Source organism: Terrapene carolina, unplaced genomic scaffold (genome assembly GCF_002925995.2).
Source record: "Terrapene carolina triunguis isolate 2854851 unplaced genomic scaffold, T_m_triunguis-2.0 Scaffold495, whole genome shotgun sequence".
In the NCBI taxonomy this organism is placed as follows: domain Eukaryota; kingdom Metazoa; phylum Chordata; order Testudines; family Emydidae; genus Terrapene; species Terrapene triunguis.
Window position 1 is genome coordinate 1477958 of NW_020664846.1, and position 25049 is coordinate 1503006.

Consider the following 25049-nt stretch of genomic DNA (forward strand, 5'->3'; position numbering starts at 1 on the left):
ATCTGATGGTCAGAGCTGGGGAGCCAGGATGCCTGGGTTCTCCTCCTGCCCAGGAGGAGAGAAGCTCCATGCTCAAAGCAGGGGTATTACGATGTCCTACAGCTGTGGGAACTTGGAGGAAGTGACTGACCCAAGGTCATGCAGTGAGTCAGTGGCAGAGCAGGGAACAGAGCCCAGGGCTGTATCTGCACGGAGCCCCTTGCACACCCCATCCACCAGCCCTGCAAAGTCGGCTCCATCCGTGCTGGCGCTCGTACCGAGCAGGCGGGTTTACAGCCTGGCACTCGGCCACTCGGCGACCTTTGGGCAGAGTGCTCAGCCCCTCGCAGCTCTCCTGGCCCTCGCCCACTGGGGCTGGGCTCCAGCTGCTGCGTTTGGAGCTGGGCTCGGATTTCGGGGCACCCAAGTGCATGGGTGGAAGTTCCTCTCTGCTCTAGTGCCTAACCCACTGTGCCCAGGCAAGCCCTGCGGGGAAGGGGCGCTGCCACACCTCTCCCAAGAGCAGCACTGAAGCCTGGAGGCTGCACGTCACCCTGGGGAACCTGCCCTGCTAGTCTGTGCAGAGCGGCCCAGAGCCAGCTGTACCCCCAGCCCAGGCTGCTGCGCTCGGGGCCAGCACCAGGTGAGGCGCTAATTTTAGCTGGCCTGCCAGACAGGCTTTGGCATCATGCACACACCCCTGCAGGCAGCAGCAGCCCGCCCGGCGAGACGGCAGGCCCCAAACACAGTGCGGGGGGGCAGCAAGGGGACCCAGGAGGGACCCTCTGCAAAGTGGGGACGTGATACTGATCCTCCCTTGGTAAATCCCCCGGACAGCTCCAGATGGAAGGGGCTCTGCAAGTGCAAAGCAAGGGGCCCTGGCCATCGGCCCAAGGACAGACCACCCCAGGGTGCTGCGGCCAGTGGTGGAAATTCCCCGCTCCTGCCGCTTGTTTCCAGCGGGCCCCACCCTGCTAAAGCAGCTGCTCTCAGCTGATAAACAGGTGGCTCCATGAGAAGCAGGGTGGTGCTGAGCGAGAACATGGAGATGGCGGGGGGGGGGGCACGCTCCAGCCCTCTGACCCAGGTCTTAAGAAGCTTCTTGCCTTTGCCCCCCTGGTGTCCAGGCCCCGCTGTGCTCAGGCTGCCTTCGCCAGCAGGAACGCTGGTGGGGCTGGGCTGGGGGCTCAGGGCAGGCTCTGGCCTGGAGGGGAAGGGTGGATGTGTGGCCACGGTGCTGGACGAGGACTCAGGAGACTGGGGCTCAGTTCCTGGCTCTGCCACTGACTCAGTGGCGTGACCTTGGCCAAGTCACACAGGCCTGAAGTTTCCCATGAGCTTGGCAGGTTCTGAGCCCTTGGAACTCTGCCGCCCCCTCCCCCCCATCAGCCTGGGCCTTTCCCCAGCCGCACAGTGGAGAGGGAGACTCCTCCCCCTTGCCTGGTCTATGCTGAACACTGCTTCAGGGACCGACCGGAGGGGTTCTCCCGTCAGCGGAGGGACCCGCCTCCTGAGAGGCTCCTCCCAGCAACCTAGCGCCGTCTACACCAGGGCCTAGCTCAGTTCAACTGCGTCACGGGGGCGGGATTTTTCCAACCAGGCCCCAGACTGTGAGCTCCCCTTTGGAGCAGGGTCTGTCTCTCTCTGGGTCCGTGCAGCACCTGACACAACAAGGCCTGATCTTCAATGCCACAGCACATCTAGGTCCTGGGTTCAAATCTGTATCAGCTCAGTGGTTCCCATGTGCAGGCTGTCTTCTGGCCTCTGTGAGAGACGAGGTTGGTGGGTCCCTAGTGGACAAGTGTGCGGAATATCACAGTTTGGCAAACTCTCAGCAGAGGCCAGGGACTGACTGTGCCATAGAGAGGGACGTGCCCCCTGCGGAGCACCAGCTGGTCAGGGCGGGGGTGCCGCTAGACCTGTGCCCCCAGTGATGCTGATCTCCAGCACTGCTGGGAATGTTATTTCTAATGGAGTTTAGTGCTGATGAAAGCAGCTGGTTCGGCAAGTGGCTGCTGTGGGTGGGTGCCTGAGAAGAACTGCTGGGAGTGACTCTGGATTCAGACCCCCCACCTTCTCCCAAGCTCCGACAAGCTCCGCAGAGCAAGCTGTGATTCATTTCATAAACAGCATCTCGCTGGCTGTGTGACCAGTGCCCAGCCAGCAGGGCACGAAATTAAGTGACCTCGTCCTGCGAGACTCATCCAGGGTACGTCTCCGCTGCAATGAAACACCGCGACTCAGGCTATGGGGCTGTTTAACTACAGTGTAGACATTTGGGCTTGGGTTGGAGCCCAGGCTCTGGGACCCGACGAGGGGCGACTGTAGGTCATCTGTGGCCACTGCTGACCTCACAGCCCTGATGCCCTGGCCAGATGCCAGACTGGGGAATTCCAAATTCCCCCAACGCTCTGTTGGAGACAGGATTCTCCTTCACTTGCTGTCCTAAACTCGGGCCGTGTATGCAGACTGTTGCCATGTTCCACCCCAGAGGTGGCTGCACTGTGGTGGTCGGACTTAGTTCTCTCCCACATGTATTGCAGGATCAAACCTGGCCCTGGTGCAGCTTGTGACAGGTAAAAGGAGGGCTCCGGGCTCCGTTTGTCAGTACATGGACTGCGCTGCCACCTCCCCTGGGTAATAAACAGCCAGCTGGACTGTAGATCCCAGCCCTGGCCACACACACACAGCTGCAGGCTGGAGCTTCCCGGCCTGAATCTCAGGAGCGGGTGTCGGGGTGGGTGGTGGCCCCAGGCGGCAGGTCTGGGCCTTGAGGCCCCTCCCTCCTCCTTGGCTTTGTTTGTGATTCCAAGGAACAGGCTCCGTTCCTGGACGCTGCCCTGCCCACGCCCCGATCCCTCTCTCTTGACTTCTGGTTGCTCCTGAGCTCCTAATGGGACCCAGCTGTTCCTGGCGCTGCAGCCGGAGGTGGGGCTGGGAATGTAACCGTTGGAACAAGCTGCTCTATTCCATCCAGGCCTGTAGGGCCCACAGGCTGGCTGGGGTGGGGGGAAGCAGGGGAGGGCCCTGGCCCTGCAGCCTGTGATGAAGGCGCTCGTGGGCGCACCAAGTCTGACCGTTCTCTGCCAGTGGGATCGGAGGCTCTGCCTCACTTGGCTTGGCTGGACTCAGGACCTTGCTGTGGTGCTGGGCAAGCGTCCCCATGTCCGACCCAGAGACCTCGATCCCAGACACTGACACTAGATCAGCAGCAGCCCCTCCCCCAGCCGGGGGAAGTTTGCACCTGGGTCAGAACTCTGCAGCCTGGGCCCATGCAGCCCTTGTCATATAAGGTCCTATGGGTGAGAGGCACAGGCTGGTGCCATCCCCTCTGTGATGCCCTCCCCAGGGCCAACCTTACAGGGGGGCACCGTGGTCAAGAGGCAAGGAGCGGGGTGGGCCTGGGGTGTGAGGCCATGGAAGGGAACTCAGGGCAATGGCGGGGAGGCAGCAGGACCCAGGGGTGATGGGGGGAGAGGCAGTGGGGACCAGGGAGGACGGATGCGGAGCCCCGGGAGGCAGTGATGGCCAGGGGTGATGGAGGGATGGGGGTTGGGGGAAGCAGCTGGGGCCTGGGGCAATGGAGGGATGGGTGGGGGGCGGGGCCAGGGCAATGGAGGGATTGGATGAATGGACTAGATTGCGGGCTAGATTGTTGGGCTCAATGGGTAGTGATCAACGGCTCCATGTCTAGTTCGCAGCCGGTATCAAGCGGAGTGCCCCAAGGGTCGGTCCTGGGGCCGTTTTTGTTCAACATCTTCATTAATGATCTGGATGATGGGATGGATTGCACCCTCAGCAAGTTCGCAGACACTAAGCTGGGGGGAGAGATAGATATGCTAGAGGGTAGGGACAGGGTCCAGAGGGACCTAGACAAATTGGAGGATTGGGCCAAAAGAAATCTGATGAGGTTCAACAAAGACAAGTGCAGAGTCCCGCACTTAGGACGGAAGAATCCCATGCACTGCTACAGACTAGGGACTGAATGGCTAGGCAGCAGTTTTGCAGAAAAGGTCCTGGGGATTACAGTGGACGAGAAGCTGGATATGAGTCGACAGTGTGCCCTTGTTGCCAGGAAGGCTAACAGCATTTTGGGCTGCATTAGTAGGAGCATTGCCAGCAGATCAAGGGAAGTGATTATTCCCCTCTATTCGGCACTGGTGAGGCCACATCTGGAGTATCGCATCCAGTTTTGGTCCCCACACTACAGAAGGGATGTGGACAAATTGGAGAGTCCAGCGGAGGGCAACGAAAATGATTAGGGGGCTGGAACACATGACTTATGAGGAGAGGCTGAGGGAACTGGGCTTGTTTAGTATGCAGAAGAGAAGAGGGAGGGAGGATTTGATAGCAGCCTTCAACTACCTGAAAGGGGCTTCCAAAGAGGATGGATCTAGACTGTACTCAGTGGTGGCAGATGACAGAACAAGGAGTAATGGTCTCAAGTTGCAGTGGGGGAGGTTTAGGTTGGATATTAGGAAAAACTTTTTCACTAGGAGGGTGGTGAAGCACTGGAATGGGTTACCTAGGGAGGTAGTGGAATCTCCTTCCTTAGAGGTTTTTAAGATCAGGCTTGACAAAGCCCTGGCTGGGATGATTTAGTTGGGGATTGGTCCTGCTTTGAGCAGGGGGTTGGACTAGATACCTCCTGAGGTCCCTTCCAACCCTGATATTCTATGATTCTATGATGGGTGGGGGGCCAGGGCAGGCAGTGGGGGCCAGGGGCGATGGAGGGATGAGTGGGGACGGGGGAGGCAGTGGGGGCCAGGGGCGATGGAGGGAGGGTGGGGGCAGGGGAAGCAGTGGGGGTCAGGGGTGATGGAGGGATGATTGGGGGCAGGGAAGGCAGTGGGGGTCGGGGTGATGGAGGGATGGGGCCGGGGGAGGCAGGGGGGGCCAGGCCGATGGAGGGAGGGTGGGGGGCCAGGATGCCAAATAACAAGTTCGCCAGGGCCCCATTTCCCCTGAGGCCGGCCCTGCCCCTCCCACCGGAGACACGGCTCCCTGGGGGCGTGGTAGCAGGTAGAGCACCACGGGCACAGCGGCGGGGGGTGGGGTGGTACCTGGAAGAGCTGGTAGGCGTAGATGTCGTTCATGTCGATATTGATCATCTTCAGCATGTCCTTGATCTCCTTGAAGGACATCTTGTTGTCCTTGTTCTTGTCGGCTCGGTGCAGGATGTCATGGATCCAGATGCAGGTGATGTAAGGAAAGAACGTGGGGGACAGACTCCCGGTGCCCCCTCCCCCTCTAGGCCAGGCCTGCCTGGGGCTGTAATGAACTGGGAGGTGTGATGAGTTCACTCCAGTCTTTGTGCGCGGTGGGGCTGAGGTCGGCTCTAAGGGCCTGACCCAAAGACCCTGCAGCCGGTGAAAATGACAAGGGCTTTGAGCAGAGACCTGGCTTCCTGCTGTGCCCCCAGCAGCTGTCCCGCTCCCAGCGCCCCCGGGCAGTCCCAGCCCCCGCGCAGCTGCCTGATGGTGGCGCTAGATCATCCAGTCATTTCACACACAGCTATTGCCCCAGTGCAGCTCGTACAAAACCTACAGCCGCTAGGCGGTGGAGGGTTTTCCTGGCTATCGGCACGAGCCCTCCGTGCCAGGGCTCAGGGTTCACACAAGGGGCCCTGTCCTCACTCCATTGACGCATGAGGGGTAGAGAGGGGATGTGCCCTATACCAGAGCATGGCACAGCCAGGAACAGATTCCAGCCCCTGCCTCACCTGGCTGCTTCCGGGTGCATCACTAGGGCTTTGAGAGCCCCAGGTGGGCAGGGCTATGTGGGGAGAAAGCATCAGCCTGAGGCTGGGGGACAGGAGGTCTAGTCCCAGCTCTGCCAGGCCGCCCCTCCAGCCCACCTGGCAGATGAATGAGAGTCCCGCTGCATGCTTGGCCCAGCAAGGTGTGTGGGGCAGGGCTGGAGGGTCACCGTGCGCCCTGCCCTGTGCGCTTAGCCCAGCCATGTTTCCACTCCAGGAGGTGTGGCCAGGGCAGGGCTGGGTCCCATTGTAGGGTCAGTTACGGTCTGGGAGCCCAGGCACTCAGGGCCATTGACAGTGGTGTAACCCTGCTGGCCTGGGTCAGGCCTGGTTTGCGTGGGGTACGTGCAAGGAGACAGACCCCGGGCAGCGGACCCGTCTCCTGACAGCAGGCTGGAACCCCAGACCTGAGCCACCCCTCCCCATCATCCATCGCGACTGTGCCCAGCCCCATGCGCGGGGACAGGGGGGCGGAGACCCTGCCGGTCAAGGGAAAGGATATTGATCAAGCTTCTCTCGCTGGCTCATGGCTTCCACCTTGGCCATCAGGTTTTTCAGCCCCCGGGCCCACCTCTTCGCCTCCTCCTCACTCTGGGCAGCCAGGTCCAGGTTCTTCCGCCGGCCCTTGAAGACGATGGTGAGGCACCGCGTCTCCGGGAAGGAGCGGCCGTGCTTGCGGAGGCCCTCGGACTGGCAGCCCTCCCGCACGGCTTCCATGTGCGTGATGGAGACTGCAGGAGACAAGGCACCGCAACGGGGACGCGGTCAGAGTCCTGTGCTGTGCCCTGGGCCACTCGCGTCTGGGCTTTGGCCTCTCTTCCCCACCTCCCTCTAGGCTGCTGAGCGCCCTTGAGAGCCGGCCTACGGCCAGCGGGGCCCAGCCACTGACCGGGCCCAAGAGAGCAGCACATTTCAGGTGATCAATTAAATGTGCTGCTAGGGAACCCACCAGCCCCCACTCCGTGACTATGCTCGGAGGGCTGGAAGGGAGGGGAAGGGATCCCCCGACATATGCACCAATGCCTAGCCTGCCCTGGCATCCCTCGCCCCATTATCTTGGGCTTGTCCAATATGTTCTGCTCCCTCCCTAAACCGCAGCCAAGAATATCCCTTCCCCCATTCCTCTCCTGCCCAGGAACTCTGCCCCGTTCCCTGGTCCCTAGCGGGGAACTCAAACCAACTCTTGCTTGAGGGTCTGAAATGCTCAGCTACGTTGATGGAGATTTTCCATCTCATTGCCAGCTTAGGCCTCCTGGGCCAGAACCAACAACCCCAATCCAGCCCTGCGGCCCCTGGGGAAAGCTTGGCTCCACCTTCGCTGCTGGCCCGTTTTCATTACCCCCAACCGGGCCTGGCCACTGGGGTCCCACCTGGCCTGGGGGACTTGATCCTGTAGGGCTGCCAGCACCAAGCGTGGGAGAGTTCAGAGAGCCAGCACACTCATGGCCCTGATCTGTGTGTCTCCAGCTCGTCCTTCAGGGCAGCGCTGCGCAGGCGCCTGCCTCTGGAGCCAGGGGAAATCTGAACCGCAGCCTGGCACTGCCCAAAGGGGGCCATGAAGGCTGGTAAAACCAGAGCCAGGATTGCAGCAGAGCTCAGGTTTCCAAGGGTCCAGCCCCCAATCCCGGGGGCAGACGGTCAAAGCAGCGCAGCTCCCAGCATGCCGAGCCCTTGGAAAGGGCAACCCTGGGCCAACGTGTGCTTCCGCAGCACACGCTGCTTCCACCTTGTTTGGAGCCCAAACCTGGCAGCTCCGAGATCTGGGGAAACTCACCCGCAGCAGCACCAGCCAGCTTGGCCAGTCTTGCCCCTGATCTGCAGCGGCGTGTTCCCCTGCCCTCTCAGGGCACTTGGGAACCGGAGCTGGGACGGAGCCCTGCTGGCTGGCCGGCCCTGAGCTAGCGCTACACGGTGGAGCTGAGGTGGCGCGAGCGGCAGGAGGCGTTAGCCATCCCGAGTACATCCCTAGGGCCTTGTACAGGCTCGGACCAGGCACTAGCCCCTCCTGCTGCTTACATCACCACAGCTGCACAGCGTGGTCAGCGTGCTGGCTCGCTCGGACCTAGCACCGCTGTCTCCTGGCGTGGGGACTCCCCCCAGCTCCAGGGCAGACGTACCTTTACCTACGCAGCAGACTCAGAGCCACGGGCAGCGCGTTCCCAAGGGCTCGGGGCCATGACCAGACTCAGAGCCACGGGCAGCGCGTTCCCAAGGGCTCGGGGCCGTGACCAGACTCAGAGCCACGGGCAGCGCGTTCCCAAGGGCTCGGGGCCACGACCAGACTCAGAGCCACAGGCAGCGCGTTCCCAAGGGCTCAGGGCCGTGACCAGGGCTCTCAGGAGAGCTGGGAGCGGGGCTCTTTGGAGAACATGGCCCCAGCCCTCGTTGCTCTGCCAGGGCCCGTCCTCAGTACACTCCAGGAGCAGGAGCCTTAAGAGCCATCCGCCAAGCTGCCCTTCTCCAGAGACAGCTGAGACCCAGGACGTAACCCTATCTGCGGGGATGCCATCTTATGGGGATCTTGCAAACTCTCCTCCTCCCACCTGCTCTCGGCGGACTCTCCAGAGATGATGCTGTGAGGTGCCGAGCGCCCGCCGCTCCCCAGGACTTTGCAGGATCAGGCAGCCAGATTTTCACAAGACCTCAGCCCGCTGGGTGCTGAGCTCTTGTGAAGTTTTGGCCCCGCTAGTGGGTGCTGACACACGACAATCTGACCCTCAGGAGCTCGGTCAGCAGGTGGATGCTGGTCAGGAGTGTCTGACTTCACCCAGTGCTCATGTGCAGAGATGGGAGGAGCAGCCGCAGGCGGAGTGTGATGGGCAGCTGAGCCAGGGTCTGTATCCTATTCCTGGCTCTCGTTAGCATTTTATTTAATCCGTAATGGATCTGGCCTATTGGCTGTGTTTGTTCTGGGTGTTTTAAGACCAGAAGGGCGTAGGGAACATCGGGGGAATTCAGCAAAACAAAGATCTGAGGAGCTAGAGAGACACTTAACAGACCCAAGTCAGCCTGCAAACGCGTCTCTGGCTGTTTCACTTTGTGCACCTGGGACAGTCCCACGGGACCCCTGGGGCCAGTGCTGTGAGTGAAGCACCCACAGTCATGCTGCAGGACTGGGCCCCCGCACGACCAAGCAAGGATGGGAAGAGGCGTCAGAGCCACCTGCATGTATGTGAAGGGTATGGGGGAGAGAGGGGTTATTTAGAGTGGCCCTGGGAATAACAGACCTGTGGCCATCACCTGCTGCAAGTGGGCAGAGGAGATTGAATCCACCTCCAGAGAAAGCGGCTTCTAGCAGTGAGATCGCAGGCTGGGGAAGGGAGGGAGCCCAGTTGTTTGTGACGCTGAGCTAGAAGGCCAGGTTTGCAAGGACTCAGCCCCCAATATGCCCCCCGCGCGCTGAGTTCTGTGGAAAATGGAGCCCCAGGTGAACAAAGCAGTGTGGGAAGTTCTGCAGGGAAGGGCCTGGCCCTGGGAGCAGGGAACTGGCTAAGCGGCAGTTCTGCAGAAAAGGACCTGGGGATTACAGTGGACGAGAAGCTGGATATGAGTCAGCAGTGTGCCCTTGTTGCCAAGAAGGCCAACGGCATATTGGGCTGCATTAATAGGAGCACTGCCAGCAGATCGAGGGAAGTGATTATTCCCCTCTATTCGGCACTGGTGAGGCCACACCTGGAGTATTGCATACAGTTTTGCCCCCCCACCCCCTTTACAGAAAGGATGTGGACAAATTGGAGATAGTCCAGTGGAGGGCAACAAAAATGATTAGGGGGCTGGGGCACATGACTTACAAGGACAGGTTGAGGGAACTAGGATTATTTAGTCTGCAGAAGAGAAGAATGAGGGGGGATTTGATAGCAGCCTTCAACTACCTGAAGGGGGGTTCCAAAGCGGATGGAGCTCAGCTGTTCTCAGTGGTGGCAGATGACAGAACGAGGAGTAATGGTCTCAAGTTGCAGTGGGGGAGGTCTAGGTTGGATATTAGGAAAAAACTTTTTCACTAGGAGGGTGGTGAAGCACTGGAATGGGTTACCTAGGGAGGTGGTGGAATCTCCTTCCCTAGAGGTTTTTAAGGTCAGGCTTGACAAAGCCCTGGCTGGGATGATTTAGCTGGTGTTGGTCCTGCTTTGAGCAGGGGGTTGGACTAGATGACCTCCTGAGGTCTCTTCCAACCCTAATCTTCTATGATTCTATGACATGGGTATATTTTAATCTCTAATTTCTGTCGTTCTAATCCCAGACCAGACAGAGCCCATGTGAGTGTAGGATTTGCTGTCTCCAACGGCGATACTGACAGCAGTTGCTGTAGTGAAGCATCAGAGCAGTGTCTAGGGTCGCCATGTCCAGGATCGAGGAGGGGGTGTCTCTGTTCCCCCAGAAATCAAACCCAATGCTTTCGATGGGGGAGCGGGAGGGGTTTCTGAGCAGAGCGATGGGACTTCGTGGCTGGGAGGTAAAGGATGAAAATGCACCTTGGCAAACCTGTTAACTGTGTCTGCTGTCCTGCCCGGGCACAGAAACAAGAGCATGGAGCTGAGAACCTGCTCGGCTCATGCAGCTGGATTTTACAGGGTTCCAGGCTTGGGCCAGCTGAGTTCTGTGCTTGGGTGGGTGAATCTGGATTCCAGGTTCTGTGCTGGGGTTCTAGGCTCTGTGTTGGCTGGGATTTTATGTTCTAGTTTCTGGCCTCGTGTTCTAGGTTATGTGCTCTACATTATGTATTGGGCAGAGCGTTGTGTTGTAGAATTTGCATTGGTTGGGGGTTGGGTTCTAGGTCAATGGGTGGGAGGGGTTCTCAGTTCTGTGTTGGAGGTGGGTTGGGTTCTAGGTTCTGAACTGGGATCTGGGTTTCTTGTTTCCAGGAGCATTTGAGTCTCGGCCACTGGGACTTACAGATCTGCTTGGAGCGAGCCCGTTTAAAGCAGCGCTCAGACAAGATGGTCAAGCCGTCCTCCTGCAAGCGGTAGAACCGCTCCTTCTTCCGTCTGCGTGACTTGATCTTCCAGAGAAAGGAGCCCTTCAGCATCACCTTGATGTCCTCATCATCTGTCAGGCCTGCAGGGAGCAAAGGGGAAGAACCCATCAAGCCCCCCAAAGCCACCACTTCTGCAGTAAGTCTAGTAACTCGGCTGCCAGTGCCGCGTCACTCTGCCTGCCCAGTGCCTGAGGTTTGCCAGCTGACCCGGGCCCTGCGAGAAAGGAGTGTGAGGGGCATCTGTCCGCTGCACAGTCAGCGTTCTGTCCTGCCTTGCAGGGAACCTCTGCCCCTAACCAATGAACACAACAAACACCAGCTGAAAGGCATGGGCGGCATCCACTCTAGAATGTGAGGTCCCGGAAATTCTCCTCTCACTGCAGTAGAGGTCGTACACGTGTACGTACACACACACACACACACACACACACACCCCTAGAAGGTCTCACAATGGTGTCTGGCAGGGTTTGCTACCGAGATGGCAACCCTTGGTGTGTCTCCCTGACCCGCTGAGCGTGTGGGCACCAGCCCAGGAAGCTCCACGTGTTGCTCAGTGTAAGGGTCCTGGTAACATTCTTGCAGGAGAAACATGAATCGGAGGCTGGGCCGTGGCAGGCAAGTCAAGGAGAAATGGCTGTAACAGCTCTTTGCCCTTCGATAGCGCCTTTCAGACCAGGGCCTCGCTGCACTTCATAAACAGTAAGGATTTTAGTCTCACACCACCCCTGTGAGGTAGGTCCCCATGTTATCCATGGGGAAACTGAGGCCCAGAGGGGCAGTGACTTACCCAAGGCAGCCAGCAGGTCAATGGCAGAGCCAGAAATAGAACCCAGGCATCCTGACTTCCAGCCCCTATTGCTACAACTACTAGACCCTGCTCCCCTCCCAGAACCAAGAATGGAGCCTGGGAGTCCAGATCCCCAGTCCTTCGGCTCTAACCCTCACTCCCCTCCCAGAGCTGGAAATGGAACCCAAGTGTCCTGATTCCTAGGACCCTGCTCTAACCTTAGACCACACTCCCTCCCTTAAATACCTTGGGCCAAATTCACTGACGACTGAGGCCTTGTGAACATGAGCGTGTTGCAGCAGAAGCAGGGCCTCAGGTGTGAATTGAAACCAGTGCAGAGCTCAGGGTGCACACTCACTTCGGTATGGAAGAGCCTCTTCCAGTGCAGCGTGAGTCAGCTGGGAGGAGGTTTAAGTTAAACCGACACAAGTGTCTCTTAAACTGAAATAAGCGGGTCCACACACAGGTGAGCTGCCCAGGAGCTATCTGCTAGACTGAAGGACTCGCCTGGCCCCCATCACCACAGGGTCTGAGCCCCTCAGAGCTTTAAGGTATTTATCCTCACACACCCCAGTGAGATCAGGCAGTGCTAGGACCCCCATTGTACAGATGGGGAAGGGAGACACAGAGAGGTTAAGGAACTTGCCCAAGGTTACACAGGCAGTCTGTGGCAGAGCTGGGAATTGAGTCCCCGGCTAATGGCCTAGCCACAGGGCCATCCTTCCTCTCACCTAAACTGCTGCAACTTTCCCATGCAGCCGATGCCGAAGGGGCTGCATCTCAACTGAAATCTGTGGAATTTCACCACTTACACCTGTGGCCAGGTCCAGTCCCTTCCTCTACAGGGGTCTCAAACTTCTTTGCACCACAACCCCCTTCTGACAACAGTAATTGCTACACAACCCCAGGATGGGGGAACCAAAGCCTGAGCCCTGCCACCACAGGCAGGGGGGCCAGGGCCAAAGCCAGAGTCCCAAAGGGGTAGGGGGGCAAAGCTGAATCCCAAGGGCTTCATCCATAGGCCTGTAACCTGAGTCCCATCCCCCCACTCAGGGCTGAAGCCCTTGAGCTTTGGCCCCGGGCAGTAGAGCTCGGGCTTCAGCCCTAGGCCCCAGCAAGGCTAGTGCCAGCCCTTGGCGACCCCATTAAAACGGAGTCAGGACCCCCAGTTTGAGAACCGCCACTCTACAATATCTTTGCATGCAAAGGTTAGTCCAGGCATGTTCCTCCCCCGCCCGCTCCTTACAGGAGTATTTCAGTTCCCCCCTGGCTCTGGAGAGAAGGGGGCCGGGGTGGAGCCTCTGCTGGGCCGTGGGGCAGGCGTGATTCCCTCAGCGCTGGCTTGCAAGCAGCCCTGCTCCGCTCTGCAGCGCGGGCTCCTTCTTTGCAGGGTCCCCAGGGAGCCCACCCAGGAATCACAGGCCTTCTGTGGGGACTCAGGGCGGGTGATGCTCGGGCCGCACTGCCCACCCGGCCCTGTGGCCACACCACCTGGCACACCGGGGCCTTGGTGAGGGTGCTCTGGGCTCCTGTGGGGGAGGGGTGGTAGAACAGGAGGGGGAGGGGCAGGGTCTTGGGAAGAAGGGGAGGGGCCAAGGGTTAGCCTCCCCCCAACGGCCAGTTCACCGGCCACCCATGGCACTGGCTGGATTCCAGCCCCCACAGCTTTGACATGGGCCCAGCTCGGCTTCAGCCCGAGGGGGGAACCTTTCTATACTGAACCAGCCAAGAGCAGCATCACCACAGTGGATCCGCCCAGTGGCCAGCACCAGACGCTTCAGAGGAAGGTGCAAGAGCCACATAGTAGCAGACGTCGGATAATCTGCCCCCCCATAGGTCTCATCCTGGTCTCTAATAGAGACTGGCTTAAGCTCTGAAGCAGGAGGGTTAATATCCCTGCTAGCACTAATGAGGATAACTCGGGATTTTCTGATATCCACGGAAATGTCCAACCCTTTTTTGAATCTCGCAAGGTTCCTGGCCTCAGGGGTTTCTGTGGCAGTGAGTTCCACGGGCTAATGAACTGTGGTGTGGAAGTGTGTCCCTCAGTCAGTGTTAAGAATTGGATTGTGTCCGAATCCGTCTCCAACAGAGCTTTGTGCCCTGCCAGGCAGCCCAGGAGCGCAGGGAGGCTGCAGTTAAGCCAAGCATGGGCATTGGCCAGGATGCTCTGGGTTGTGACGTTATGTAAAGGCATCTGAAGAATGACCAAAGGGGCCAACTCAACTAATCCAAAAAACTATCCAATGGGAGGAGGGTGGATTGATTTCGGACCCCAGCTGGCGATCAGCATGGAGCATTGCCAGGGGAGATCATCCGAAATCAGGCGTGCCAAGTGCAGCCTGAGAGGCCATCGTAACAATGCTTAGGGCAGCATTCCCGTCTGGGCGGGCGCTCGCGGGAAGAGCTTGGGAGGGGGAGGGGAACGCTGTACATTTGTTTTGGCCCTGTGTGTGGGCAGATGTCAGGCCATAGCCACACCCTGAGAGAGTTTGTCTCCTGCGCAGCCTACAGCCCACATCCCCCTCTTAGACCTTCCCAGGTCTCCGGGGGGAAGTTCCCAATGTGCATTGCACCGTGTGAGGAAAACACCCAGAGTCCTCTGTCTTCAGCTCCAGCAGCCCAGATTCTCCCGGCTTCAAATACACCTGTGCAGGGCGGGAGCGATGACCGGCCCCACTGGGCCCGCACTGTTCAGGGATTCCTAGACTGTAACGCCACAAGGGAGCATTGCAATCTTCCCGCCTGAGCTCCTGCCTGCCCCAGCGTTCCTGCCCCCAGCCCAGAACTTCTGGGGGAGCGGAAGCGCATCATTTAGAAAGAGACGCCCCTCTTGACTGCAAGTGGCTGAGATCCCACCACATCCCAAGGCTGAAAGGGCTGAGTCAAGAAAAATGCTGCTGCATGGACCTTGCTGCACCATGCCGGACTCGGACAGTTCCCAGGACACAGGTCACTGGGCAACACAGGTGGGGCGTTGGCTGCATGACCCAGGGGCCAGTGCTCCAACCTGGCCGTCAGGAGACGCGGGTTCCACTCTCGGCTCTGGCAATGGCTTGTCTGATCACCTAGGCCACGTGTCCTGTCGGACACCGTAAAGCCCCTCCAGACGGGCTCCCAAAAACGGAGACACTTGAAAGCAGAGACCTTTGAAAATTGCAGCCTTAACCACTTCGGTTCCCCACCCCCCTTCCTACGTGCTGGGCACTCTCGGGACACAGAGAGCCCAGGGTAACAGCTCATGCCGCACCCCTCGGTCTCCTTGGCATCAGGCAGTTTACAATCACGGTGCCATTCAACTCAAGCCCGTCTTGAGCAAATATCAATTTTGCAAGCAAAGCACGGCGTGAACTGACAGCTGTAAATACAGTGCGGGCTGGGCTTCGGCTGTAACTATCCTGCCTGACGACCAATCCACTCCTTGGAGAGCAGCCACTGCTCATCTAGAGCCAACAAACCATCAGCCTCCCGCAAACCACAGCGAGGGATGCGCACTTCTGAGCAGAGTTTGCCTTGAACCTTTCCCTCTCCTTGACAGTCCAATGCCAACCTGCAATCTGCCTGGGAGGGGTCTCCATAAAAGGGTCACATGTTCTCCGCACTATCTCAGGGAAGGTTCGAATGGGAGCTAATAACATAGAACTACGGAAGCAGCATGGTACGTTAGCAGGCTCGGGGAGTGGGGCTAGGACGCCTGGGTTCTATTCCTGTGTCTGTCACCGAGGGCGCTCGGGCAGGTCTCCCAGGGCTCCGCACCCACAGTTGAGGGCCAGATTTTCACCCAGCGCTTTTCAGTTACCCCCAGGACATCCATGCTATGGGCAGATGACCGTGGCTTCCCTAGGGGGCGGCAAGGCTGTTTGAGAAGCACTTGGACACCCACCGCTGCAGGATGCCAGTGACGTTCAACGCGCTGTCACTGTGGAGCACATGTCATTGCTATGGACTTGCAGAACATCCTCCATCCCAATACAAGGCCTAGGTCCCGCCCAGTGGAAAAGGGAAGGGCCTTAGCCTCTGTGCGATACTGACATTGAGGCCAAAGACTCCGAGGTGAGTGTATCTGATGCGCCAGGCTGCTCTTGTCTACCACGCACACAGCAGGCGAGACAACGGCTGGCTCTGAGCGGATTTTCCGAAGGAGGGTGTTGTACAGTAAATGACACGTAATCAGAACAAGTAAATCAAATTACAGGCTGTGTCGAAGCCCCCCAGAGCAGCAGGGGATGCAAAAGCATCCAGCTATAATCTGATCTGAAACTCATCACCAGGCAATGGCCTGTTTTAGGACCTAAACTCAGCCAGGGATTTATTCTGACCTACTAAATGTTCCAAGCACACAGGCATGGAGCTAGAGAGGTGCTAGTTTTCAGCCCCACATTTCATTCTCGGATACATTTTTAAAGGGTTACAAGATTTTATTTGGGGGGAGGGAGAGTTTTGTCTGGGGTCGGCAAAGTATCCAAGTTGGGCAGAGAATTTCACTGGAATTTGGGCACCAAACTCCCTCAGGCTCCTATGAGATTCCCAGTCTTAAACCTTCCCCGTGGAACGCGACCCAGCTCTTTGCCAGCAGGGGAAGAAGGAAGTGAAACTGACTAGAAACACTGCCAGCCTGGCCAGCCTAGTTTCCCTGTCTATGCTGGGTGAAAGGCAAGACATGAACAAGCCACATTCATGGTGAGAAGTAAGCCAGGTTCTGCAGTTCCTCCCATCTGCAGTCGCCTGGTGCTGCAAGCAGCACAGGGCCAGGAAGTGCTTTGGAACAGATGATTTTTCTCTGGCCGGTGGGTTTGATTCTCCTTTGACGCAGGCCTAGAGGGGGAGTCGCGGCACTGAGCCAATGGAGTTACCCGGGGGTAAAACGGGGGGAAGGGAGAGGAGTACCAGGCCCAGTGTCTCTTAAACTCCTCAAACGACGTGGAAATTCAAGGGCCATGGAAAATCCATCCACTGGCTTCTCAGGGAAATAGCCAGAAATGGGGTGTAAACTCACTTTCCATCGCCTCTTGTACGTGATTTCTCCCTCATGGAATGGAAACATGAAGAAATCTCCCCTCGGGCCCAGATTACAGAGTCACTTTTCCCGTGCCAAGGTTCCGAAGCCTTTTGCTGAAGGAGTGCACTGCTCAGAAAGGCCCAGGCACACGGCTACCCCCAGCCCCGCCCCCGGGACTCCCTGCATCGCCCAGCGCACTCCGCAAGGCCCACGCTGCTGGACACCAGAATGAAAGCAAGAGTGAGACTGACTCACTCTGACCCTGCTCCCACTCCAGTGGAAACACTTCCATTCACTCGAAGGGCTCAGGCTCCCAGTGGGGAAAGGTGTCAGAGTCCAGATTGCCGGCCTCGGCAAATGCTTGGGCTGACTGAAGGCAGGAACAGAGAAGAAACAGGGAAGAAGCAGTGCAAACGCCTTCCGTTCCTGACCCCGTAGAGTCCTGCTTCAAGCAGCCCCCTGGACACATCCGCTGGAGGCAGCTTGAAGACCCCCGGTGCCATCCAGTGGTGGCAGAACAGAGGTCAGGAGCATAAGGGCCTGATTCAGCTCCCCTGGAAGCCAGGGGAAAGTCTCCTGTTGATTTCAGTGGAAACTGGGTCAGGCTCTGTGAGCTCCACCGCATGCCCCACACCCCCATTTTCTATCCTTGGTCTCTTACAGTGGCTTTGGGGGGCAGTCCCTGCTCCCCTCCCAGCCCATGAAAATCCCTCCGCTCTCTATTTCCAGAGCAGGGAAAGCACCTTTTGGCGTTTACTCCGCGATCGCAGTTCCTAGATTCAGCCCTGGAGGTTTGAGCTCTCCTTGCCTCCGGCTGACTAGAGCACTGAGCCTGCCTTCTGTCCCCGGCCAGGATTGTGTGTTCCACATTGATTTGCATCTGGCCAACAGCGCAGCCCCAGGCGGTGCCTCCTGAGCCAGCTCCTGTTTGCGTCGCTCTCCCGTGTTACCTTCAGGCCCTCCTCCTCGGTTGCACTCTGCAGAGCCGTGCACAGAAGCAGCCTGCCCAGGGCTCCACCCCGTGCTTTCAGAGCACGCTAAGGAGCTTGACAAGGATTTAAACCATTGCAAGAATCAGGTTGGAAATTCACCGGCCAGGCGTAATTCCCAGCTTTGCTTCCCAGCCAGGCCCAGCCTGACCCCCATACTCGGCACTGAGATAGCTCTGTCACAGGGACTCCAAAGCACTTTATAAACACAAGTTAACTGGGAGGCAGGTCACTATTATCCCCAGTTCCTCGATGGGGAAACTGAGGCAAAGAGTGGTGCAGTGACTTGCACAAGGTCCCACAGAGAGGCAGGAGCAGAGCCAGGAATAGAACCCAGGGTCCTGAGTGATATTCAGGCCTGTGCTTCACTACGTCGCTCCCTCCCCTTCGCTGCAAATGCGGAAAGCTCCAGACCTCATGGACACTTATGAAAGAACTTTCATGCCAGCTCCTTCCCCTGCGAGTGGGCGTGGCTTGTGGCACTAGCACAGACAGGGGCTGCCACATTCGGCACTAATGTGCAAGCCCGGGTCTAGAACTGCAAGAGGCTGCAAACGCCATCCCAGCCATGCCCACAGGGCCCAGGCAGCGCCGCAGCCCCTCGCACCCAGTGACACGGGGCAGATCACTTTACTCTTCGCCCAGCTGCAAACCAGGAACAATCTCCAGCTCCCGGCCACGCCTGAGCCTTAACTCCCGTGTGACTCGCCTGCCTGCAGTGCCTGAACCCCTCCGTGGAAAGGGGCTAGCCAAGGGCAAAGGGTTATTCTGAGGCCTACAGTCTTTGAAGGGTTAATTTAGGAGGCCAGCTCCCGCCCAGCACTCAGACACTCCAGTGCTGTGAGAGCCCCCCTGGCTATCCCTGTCCCTGCCTCTGGCACAGACTCACCACCCATGGCACGTCCAGGCCATCCCCCCCGTGCTCCTCCCGCGCTGGGCAGTTGGCGCTCACGCACAGAGCGGGCTCTGTCCTGCCCGTGCTGCCTGGCAAACCAAGAGCAGCAGGGTTTGGCCGCTGGCTCTCCCAGGGCACTGCCCAAGCTGGCCCCAGCCCGAGAGGGTGCAGGGGGCTGGCCAGGCTTGTGCCTCTGGACACATGGGCTCTGACCTCCCTGCTTTCGCTGTCCTCTCCTCCCCTGACACCGGCACTCTCACTGGCTAAAAACACTCAGCACCTCCTGTCTAAACACTGGCCCCTGTGTTGATCCTGCACATTCCTCCAGCTCCCTCCTTCCTTCCCAGCTTCCAGCTCTGCGTCCTCCCCGGCCCCGCCAGCGTCCTCCCCCGCCCCGCCAGCAGCCCGTTTGCTCTTTGCCTTCAAGGGGATTTTACTGGGCCAGCATGGCGGGGGGGGGGGGCTTACGTAAGGGCCCCCCTCTGATCCAGATTGTTCCTGGCAGCTCTGGCTCAGCCCTGCTCAGTATTCTCAAGGGCAGTTTTATCCCCTTGGGAACAGATGCAAAAAAATTCAGGGAGGGAGAAATAGCAACGCAAGTCAGCACTGCCACGGCCAGGGCGCTCCAGCGCCCGTGCCCAGTGAAGGATGGCAACATCTACCGCAAGTGCCTGCACCTGATTCCAGCCCAGGAGCTTCCTACCTCCAGCCTGAGTAATGGAAAAGGCTCCACGCCCCTCTGTGGCTGCCGCTGCTGCTCCCCCACTCTTGCTACATGCAGGGCTCAATGGCTGGTGACTCCACTGCCCCATCCCCAAGCCCTGCTCTCCTTCCTCTGCAATAAAACTCAGCATTTCCCTGGGCGGGGCAGGGTTTAGATACAGAGCATTTTGGAGGAGTTTAGTGATGGGTCCAGCAGGCCACAGGGATTGGAAGCCAGCCCATTTCTCCAGCCGCTCTGGCTCCAGGCTCCCCAGGATTCAGGTGGTGACAGAAGTGGAGCTGCTGTTCTGAACCCTGCCAGAGCTGCTATGTGAGAATACTGCTGTGTCCCAGCTCGCTAGAAACGGCTCCCCAGATAAGGACATATGGGTATACCCTGAAACACAATGGAGCAGCTGTTAGCTTCAGTGACCCTGTATCTTGTCTCTGCAATCTTGTTTTGCAATGCTGAGTCTGCAAACACGTCCTGCAAACCTGGGGACACTTGAGACAGGAGGACTGAGTAGGGTGACCAGATGTCCCAATTTTATAGGGACAGTCCAAATTTTTGGGTCTTTTTCTTATATAGGCTCCTATTACCCCCCAGCCCCGTCCCGATTTTTCACACTTGCTGTCTGGTCACCCTAGGACAGAGAAAGAGAGACAGGGTCTGTGGAGGAGTCTAAAGGAACTGGCCTTCCCAGAACCAGCCAATGGTAAGTGTCAGGGGAAGCAGGCAGGCGCACAGCCTGGGTTAGTGTTTTTAAGGCGTTTTCTCTGAAATAAGAGATACTTTGCTGTGAGCAGGCCGCTTGGTTGCTGATTCCCACCCTCACTCCCCTGGAGGAAACGGAGCTGCAGGGTCGGACCCGCTGAGGTGATCACACACAGGGGCTGCGGCCAGCACCTGGCCTGAGAGCAGGAGGAGCACGGGATCCGTCCCAGACATAGGCGGTGGCCAGGGTCCTGAGACCCAGAGGGGCGCACTGGAGAGCCCCACAGGGGCTAGCGGTGCGGGCCGCCTGGTAACAGGCGTTGTGCAGCCGGGGAGCTTGGCAGCGCTGTAACGGTGCAGCGTGCCAGGTACAGACGCACCCCGCGTAACAGGCCTGACACGGTGCTGGTGGAGCTGCATGGGAGCATCGAACCCTAGGACAGAGAGAGACGGACTCGCCGGCTTCAGACAGCAAGGGCCAGGGCAGCAAAACACTGAGCACCCCAGACGCACGGAGGCGCCTACAGGGGGTTTAAAGGCGAGTTCGGTGACTAACTTTTGCAACCCCCACCAGGCAGTTCCTCACCCCTGTGTAATCCTGGCTCTTAATGTGGAGCACAGGCTGTGCCCAAGCCCTTCCAGCCAATCAGAAAGCAGCTGACAAGGACTCCCCTTAGCAGCCCAGTGTGTGACCGTTAACCCTTTCACTCCTGGACTGAACTGTAATACTGTGCAAAGCAAGTATCTAACACCAGCCCAGTGAAGAGGCTGTGGGTAGACTATGGGACTGGCCACCATGGATGTAGAAGCACTTTACACCAATATTCCACACGAGGATGGACTACAAGCTGTCAGGAACAGTATCCCTGATGAGGCCACAGCATGCCTGGTGGCTGAGCTTTGTGACTTTGTCCTCACCCACAACCACTTCAGATTTGGGGACAACTTATACCTTCAAGTCAGTGGCACTGCTATGGGTACCCGCATGGCCCCACAGTATGCCAACATTTTTATGGCTGACTTAGAACAACGCTTCCTCAGCTCTCATACCCTAGCGTCCCTCCTCTACTTGCGCTACATTGATGACAGCTTCATCATATGGACCCACGGAAAGGAGGCCCTTGAAGAATTCCACCTGGACTTCAACAATTTCCATCCCACCATCAACCTCAGCCTGGACCAGTTCACACAAGAGGTCCACTTCCTGGACACTACAGTGCAAATAAGCGATGGTCACATAAACACCACCCTATACTGGAAACCTACTGACCGCTATACGTACCTACATGCCTCCAGCTTCCATCCAAGACACATCACACGATCCATTGTCTACAGCCAAGCCCTAAGATACAACCGAATTTGCTCCAACCCCTCAGACAGAGACAAACACCTACAAGATCTTTATCAAGCATTCGTAAAACTACAATACCCACCTGGGGAAGTGAGGAAACAGATTGACAGAGCAAGATGGGTACCCAGAAATCACCTACTACAGGACAGGCCCAACAAGGACAATAACAGAACACCACTGGCCATCACATATAGCCCCCAGCTAAAACCTCTCCAGCGCATTATCCACGATCTACAACCTATCCTGGAAAATGATCCTTCACTCTCACAGTCCTTAGGAGGCAGGCCAGTCCTCGCTTACAGACAACCCCCCAACCTGAAGCAAATACTCACCAGCAACTAACTACACACCACACCACAGAAACACCAACCAAGGAACCAATCCCTGTAGCAAACCTCGTTGCCTACTCTGTCCCCATATCTACTCTGGCAACACCATCAGAGGACCCAACCACATCAGCCACACCATCAAGGGCTCATTCACCTGCACATCCACTAATGTTATATATGCCATCATGTGCCAGCAATGCTCCCTCTGCCATATACATTGGCCAAACCGGACAGTCCCTCCGCAAAAGAATAAATGGACACAAATCGGACATCAGGAATGGTAACATACATAAGCCAGTAAGTGAACACTTCAATCTCCCTGGTCATTCTATTACAGATTTAAAAGTCACTATCATTGAACAAAAAAACTTCAGAAACAGACTTCAAAGAGAAACAGCAGAACTCAAATTCATTTGCAAATTTAACACCATTAATCTGGGCTTGAATAGGGACTGGGAGTGGCTGGCTCATTACAGAAGCAGCTTTTCCTCTCCTGGAATTGACACCTCCTCATCTATTATTGGGAGTGGCCTACATCCACCCTGATTGAATTGGCCCTGTCAACACTGGTTCTCCACTTGCAAAGTAACTCCCTGCTCTCCATGTGTCAGTATATAATGCCTGCATCTGTAACTTTCACTCTATGCATCCGAAGAAGTGAGGTTTTTACCCACGAAAGCTTATGCCCAAATAAATCTGTTAGTCTTTAAGGTGCCACCAGACTCCTTGTTGTTTTTGTAGATAAAGACTAACATGGCTACCCCCCGATACTGGACTGGGAGCTGGCACTCCTGAGTGTTAATTTTGACTGCCATCAGCTTGACTTGGGCAAATCATTTCTCTGCTCTGTGCCTCAGTTTCCCCATAGCACTCTGTACCTCAAAGCAGCACCCTGGAACCCCCATAGTCACCCCTGTCATATAATTACGATATATTTCATACACAGCATGCCCTGTAAGCTATCCTAGGGAAGGTCATGATCTGTTGAAACCCATTGTTCTGTCCAAATATGTATATCCTTAGTGTGTATGAAGTTATGAGATTGTGCCGTATGGTTGTTACAGAAATCTGTGGTACTTTGAGAGTCCTCCACTGTCAAAAAGAACAGGAGTTCTTTTTGCGGATACAGACTAACACGGCTGCTACTCTCCACTGTCAGTTCCCCAGTGACAACAAAGGAGGGTGTGAAATGACCATTAATCATCAGGGGAGTTGTAAACAAGGGATTTAAGATGCTGTAAGAAAGCTGCACAAGTATCACAGCAGAGGGAAATTGCTCAACTCTGTGACTCCTTTTAACATCATCCCTCCCTCCCGTTTTACACCACACGCAGACTCACAGTCACCCACTAGCTCACACACAGGCCAGGTTCCCCTCCGAGTTCTCCCAGACTCGTCCCTTTTTTGAGGGAGCTGTCCCAGGAAACCCAGAAGGGTGCTCCGTGCGTGCTGCCACCTGTCAGTTTTATGGGCTCCAGATCATCCCAGAGGTCCTGGGTTTTGTACCTCAGAGGTGGCAGCGCATTCCCCTTGGCCTGGCACCTTGTAGGTGAGGTGCTGCCCTGGCAGGGCCAAGCAGAGAATTCTCAGCTAGCGATTCCTTATTCAAAGGCCTCACACAGCCACAAAACGATCCAGCAGCCAGCCCGCTGGCCTGCAAGTTGGGACACCTGGGCTCCATTCCCAGCCTTGCCACTGACCTGCCGTGTGACCTCTGTCATGACACTTCGCCCTCTCCCCCACTCTGTCTGTGTTGTCAGTGGAGCAGGGCCCATCTTTCTGGATGTGCATGGGTGCTGCCTGGCGAGGCCATGCTGGGCGTTACTGCAGTAACCATACGGTGTCAGGCCAGGGTGGCTCAGGCAGGGAGGCGGGTGGCTACTGATCTCACATCACAACCCAAGCCATAAACTCACTCCTCGTTTTCAAGCTCTCTGCCACGAGGAGCTGCCCAGGAAAAAGATCTCAAATGGAATTGTCCACAACCAGCCCATCGGGTCAGTCTTTCCTTCTCTTCCCTGGGCCCGGGCCTCGTGTGAGTTGGAGGCATCGCTGGGAGCCTCTGAGTAATGCAGGAAATGGAGGTGAGTCACTGGGCCTGCTGTCCAAACTGTTTCTCTTGCTGAGAATGGCAGTTTAGATTAGGCAGAAAAATTGTGTTGGCTGGTCTGTCCCTGGTCATAAATTGTTCTATATTCCAGGTGGGGAAAGGGAACGAAGCCAGGCAGATGGGAGCAGAGAAACCTCTGCAGAGGTTACGTGAGGTCACAGGGCATCGGAAGGTAACACCAGGGTTAAGACTGTGAAATGCACAAAGCCAGTTCAGGTCTTTGCTCGGGAGCCTGGGGCCTTGGTCACAGTGGGCCCCTCTAGACACACAACTCTCCTGCTTGCTGGCAGGCGCAGCGCAAGCACACCCTGGGCTCAGCCGCACAAAGACTTTTCCAGCTGTTCTCCAAAAACGAAGTCGGTTATTGACCCTTCATTCTTGCATTTTCTGTTCTCTGTGAAACTAGATTCCCGCAACATTTTAAAGGGACACTCAGTGTAAGGACACCACAGTCACTTTCTTTGCCTCTGTTCCTAACATCAGAGATTAATCTTTTTTTAAAAGATCTAGTTAACTTTCTGCTGGTTTAGAGGTGTGTTTGCCCCTCCCCTGCCGCCCTGCACTCCCCTGATCTGAGACAATGGAAATCCACAATGTCAATTTCCATTTTGTTTATGGTCCGTTACTGCTTTTCATGTAAAATGGATGGTCCTGGGCCTCGGGAAACCTGGCTCAGTCACTGACGTGCTGTATCACCCTGGCTGAGTCACTTAATCTACCCTGTGCCTTAGTTCCTCTTCTGTACAATGGGGATAAGATTTCCCTAGCTCATAGAGGGGTTGTGAGGCTAACCCCACAAATAGTCGTGAGGCTCAGACACTCTGCTGATGAGTGCCAGATCAGTATACAGATAGCAAGGCTCAGCTGCACAGCAGAAGCATGGCCAAGTGGTTATGGCACTCGGGGGGATGCTGGAAACCAGACTTCAATTCCCCACTCTGCCACGGGCTTCCTGTGTGACCTTGGGCAAGTCTCCTCACCTCCCCGTTCCTCAGTTTCCCTCCTGCACAACAGGGATAAGAGCACTGTGCTGCCCCCCGGGGCTGTGGGGAAGACATTAAAAACCGTGACGTGCTAGGATAGTGCAGTGATGGGGCCAGAGAGGTGCCTGCGATACCGAACTGGCTCAGAGGGTCATGGTGTACCACACCTGCAGGCAAACGTGGATTTCTTTCTTTAAAATGTCCTACCATGGAAAGTAAAAACAATTATAAATCACAGGAATCCCCTGGGAGAGTCTCGTGGCCTGTTGCCTTCTGCCTGTCTTGTCTATTCAGACTGTCCGGGCCTCAGCCTGGCTCTCACTCGGTGTCTGTGCAGCACCGGCACCACCAGGCAGAAAGGACTCGGCCCCCACAGTCAGGGTCAGTTCCCACAGGGGCCCATGCTGAGCGCTCTGGGGGATCCATCCCTCTGGGTCTCATGCTGGGCAGCTCAAACCGGAGGCACCAAAAGCCAGC

General features: G+C 57.0%; 1 protein-coding gene across 3 annotated transcripts in view; it reads right to left on the reverse strand.

The window, feature by feature from the left end:
- PLCD3 (phospholipase C delta 3) overlaps positions 1-25049 on the reverse strand; it is a 49560-nt gene that overhangs the window by 15186 nt on the left and 9325 nt on the right. For 2 of the 3 annotated variants that reach the window (XM_026658662.2, XM_024217235.3), the window contains exons 2-4: positions 10631-10792; positions 6240-6468; positions 5043-5172 (exon numbers count right to left, since the gene is read on the reverse strand). In XM_026658662.2, coding sequence (XP_026514447.1) covers positions 5043-5172; positions 6240-6468; positions 10631-10792 — 521 coding nt within the window. Of the gene's footprint in view, positions 1-5042; positions 5173-6239; positions 6469-10630; positions 10793-18376; positions 18463-25049 lie in introns of those variants that run through there. The other variant, XM_024217236.3, reaches the window with a different exon arrangement.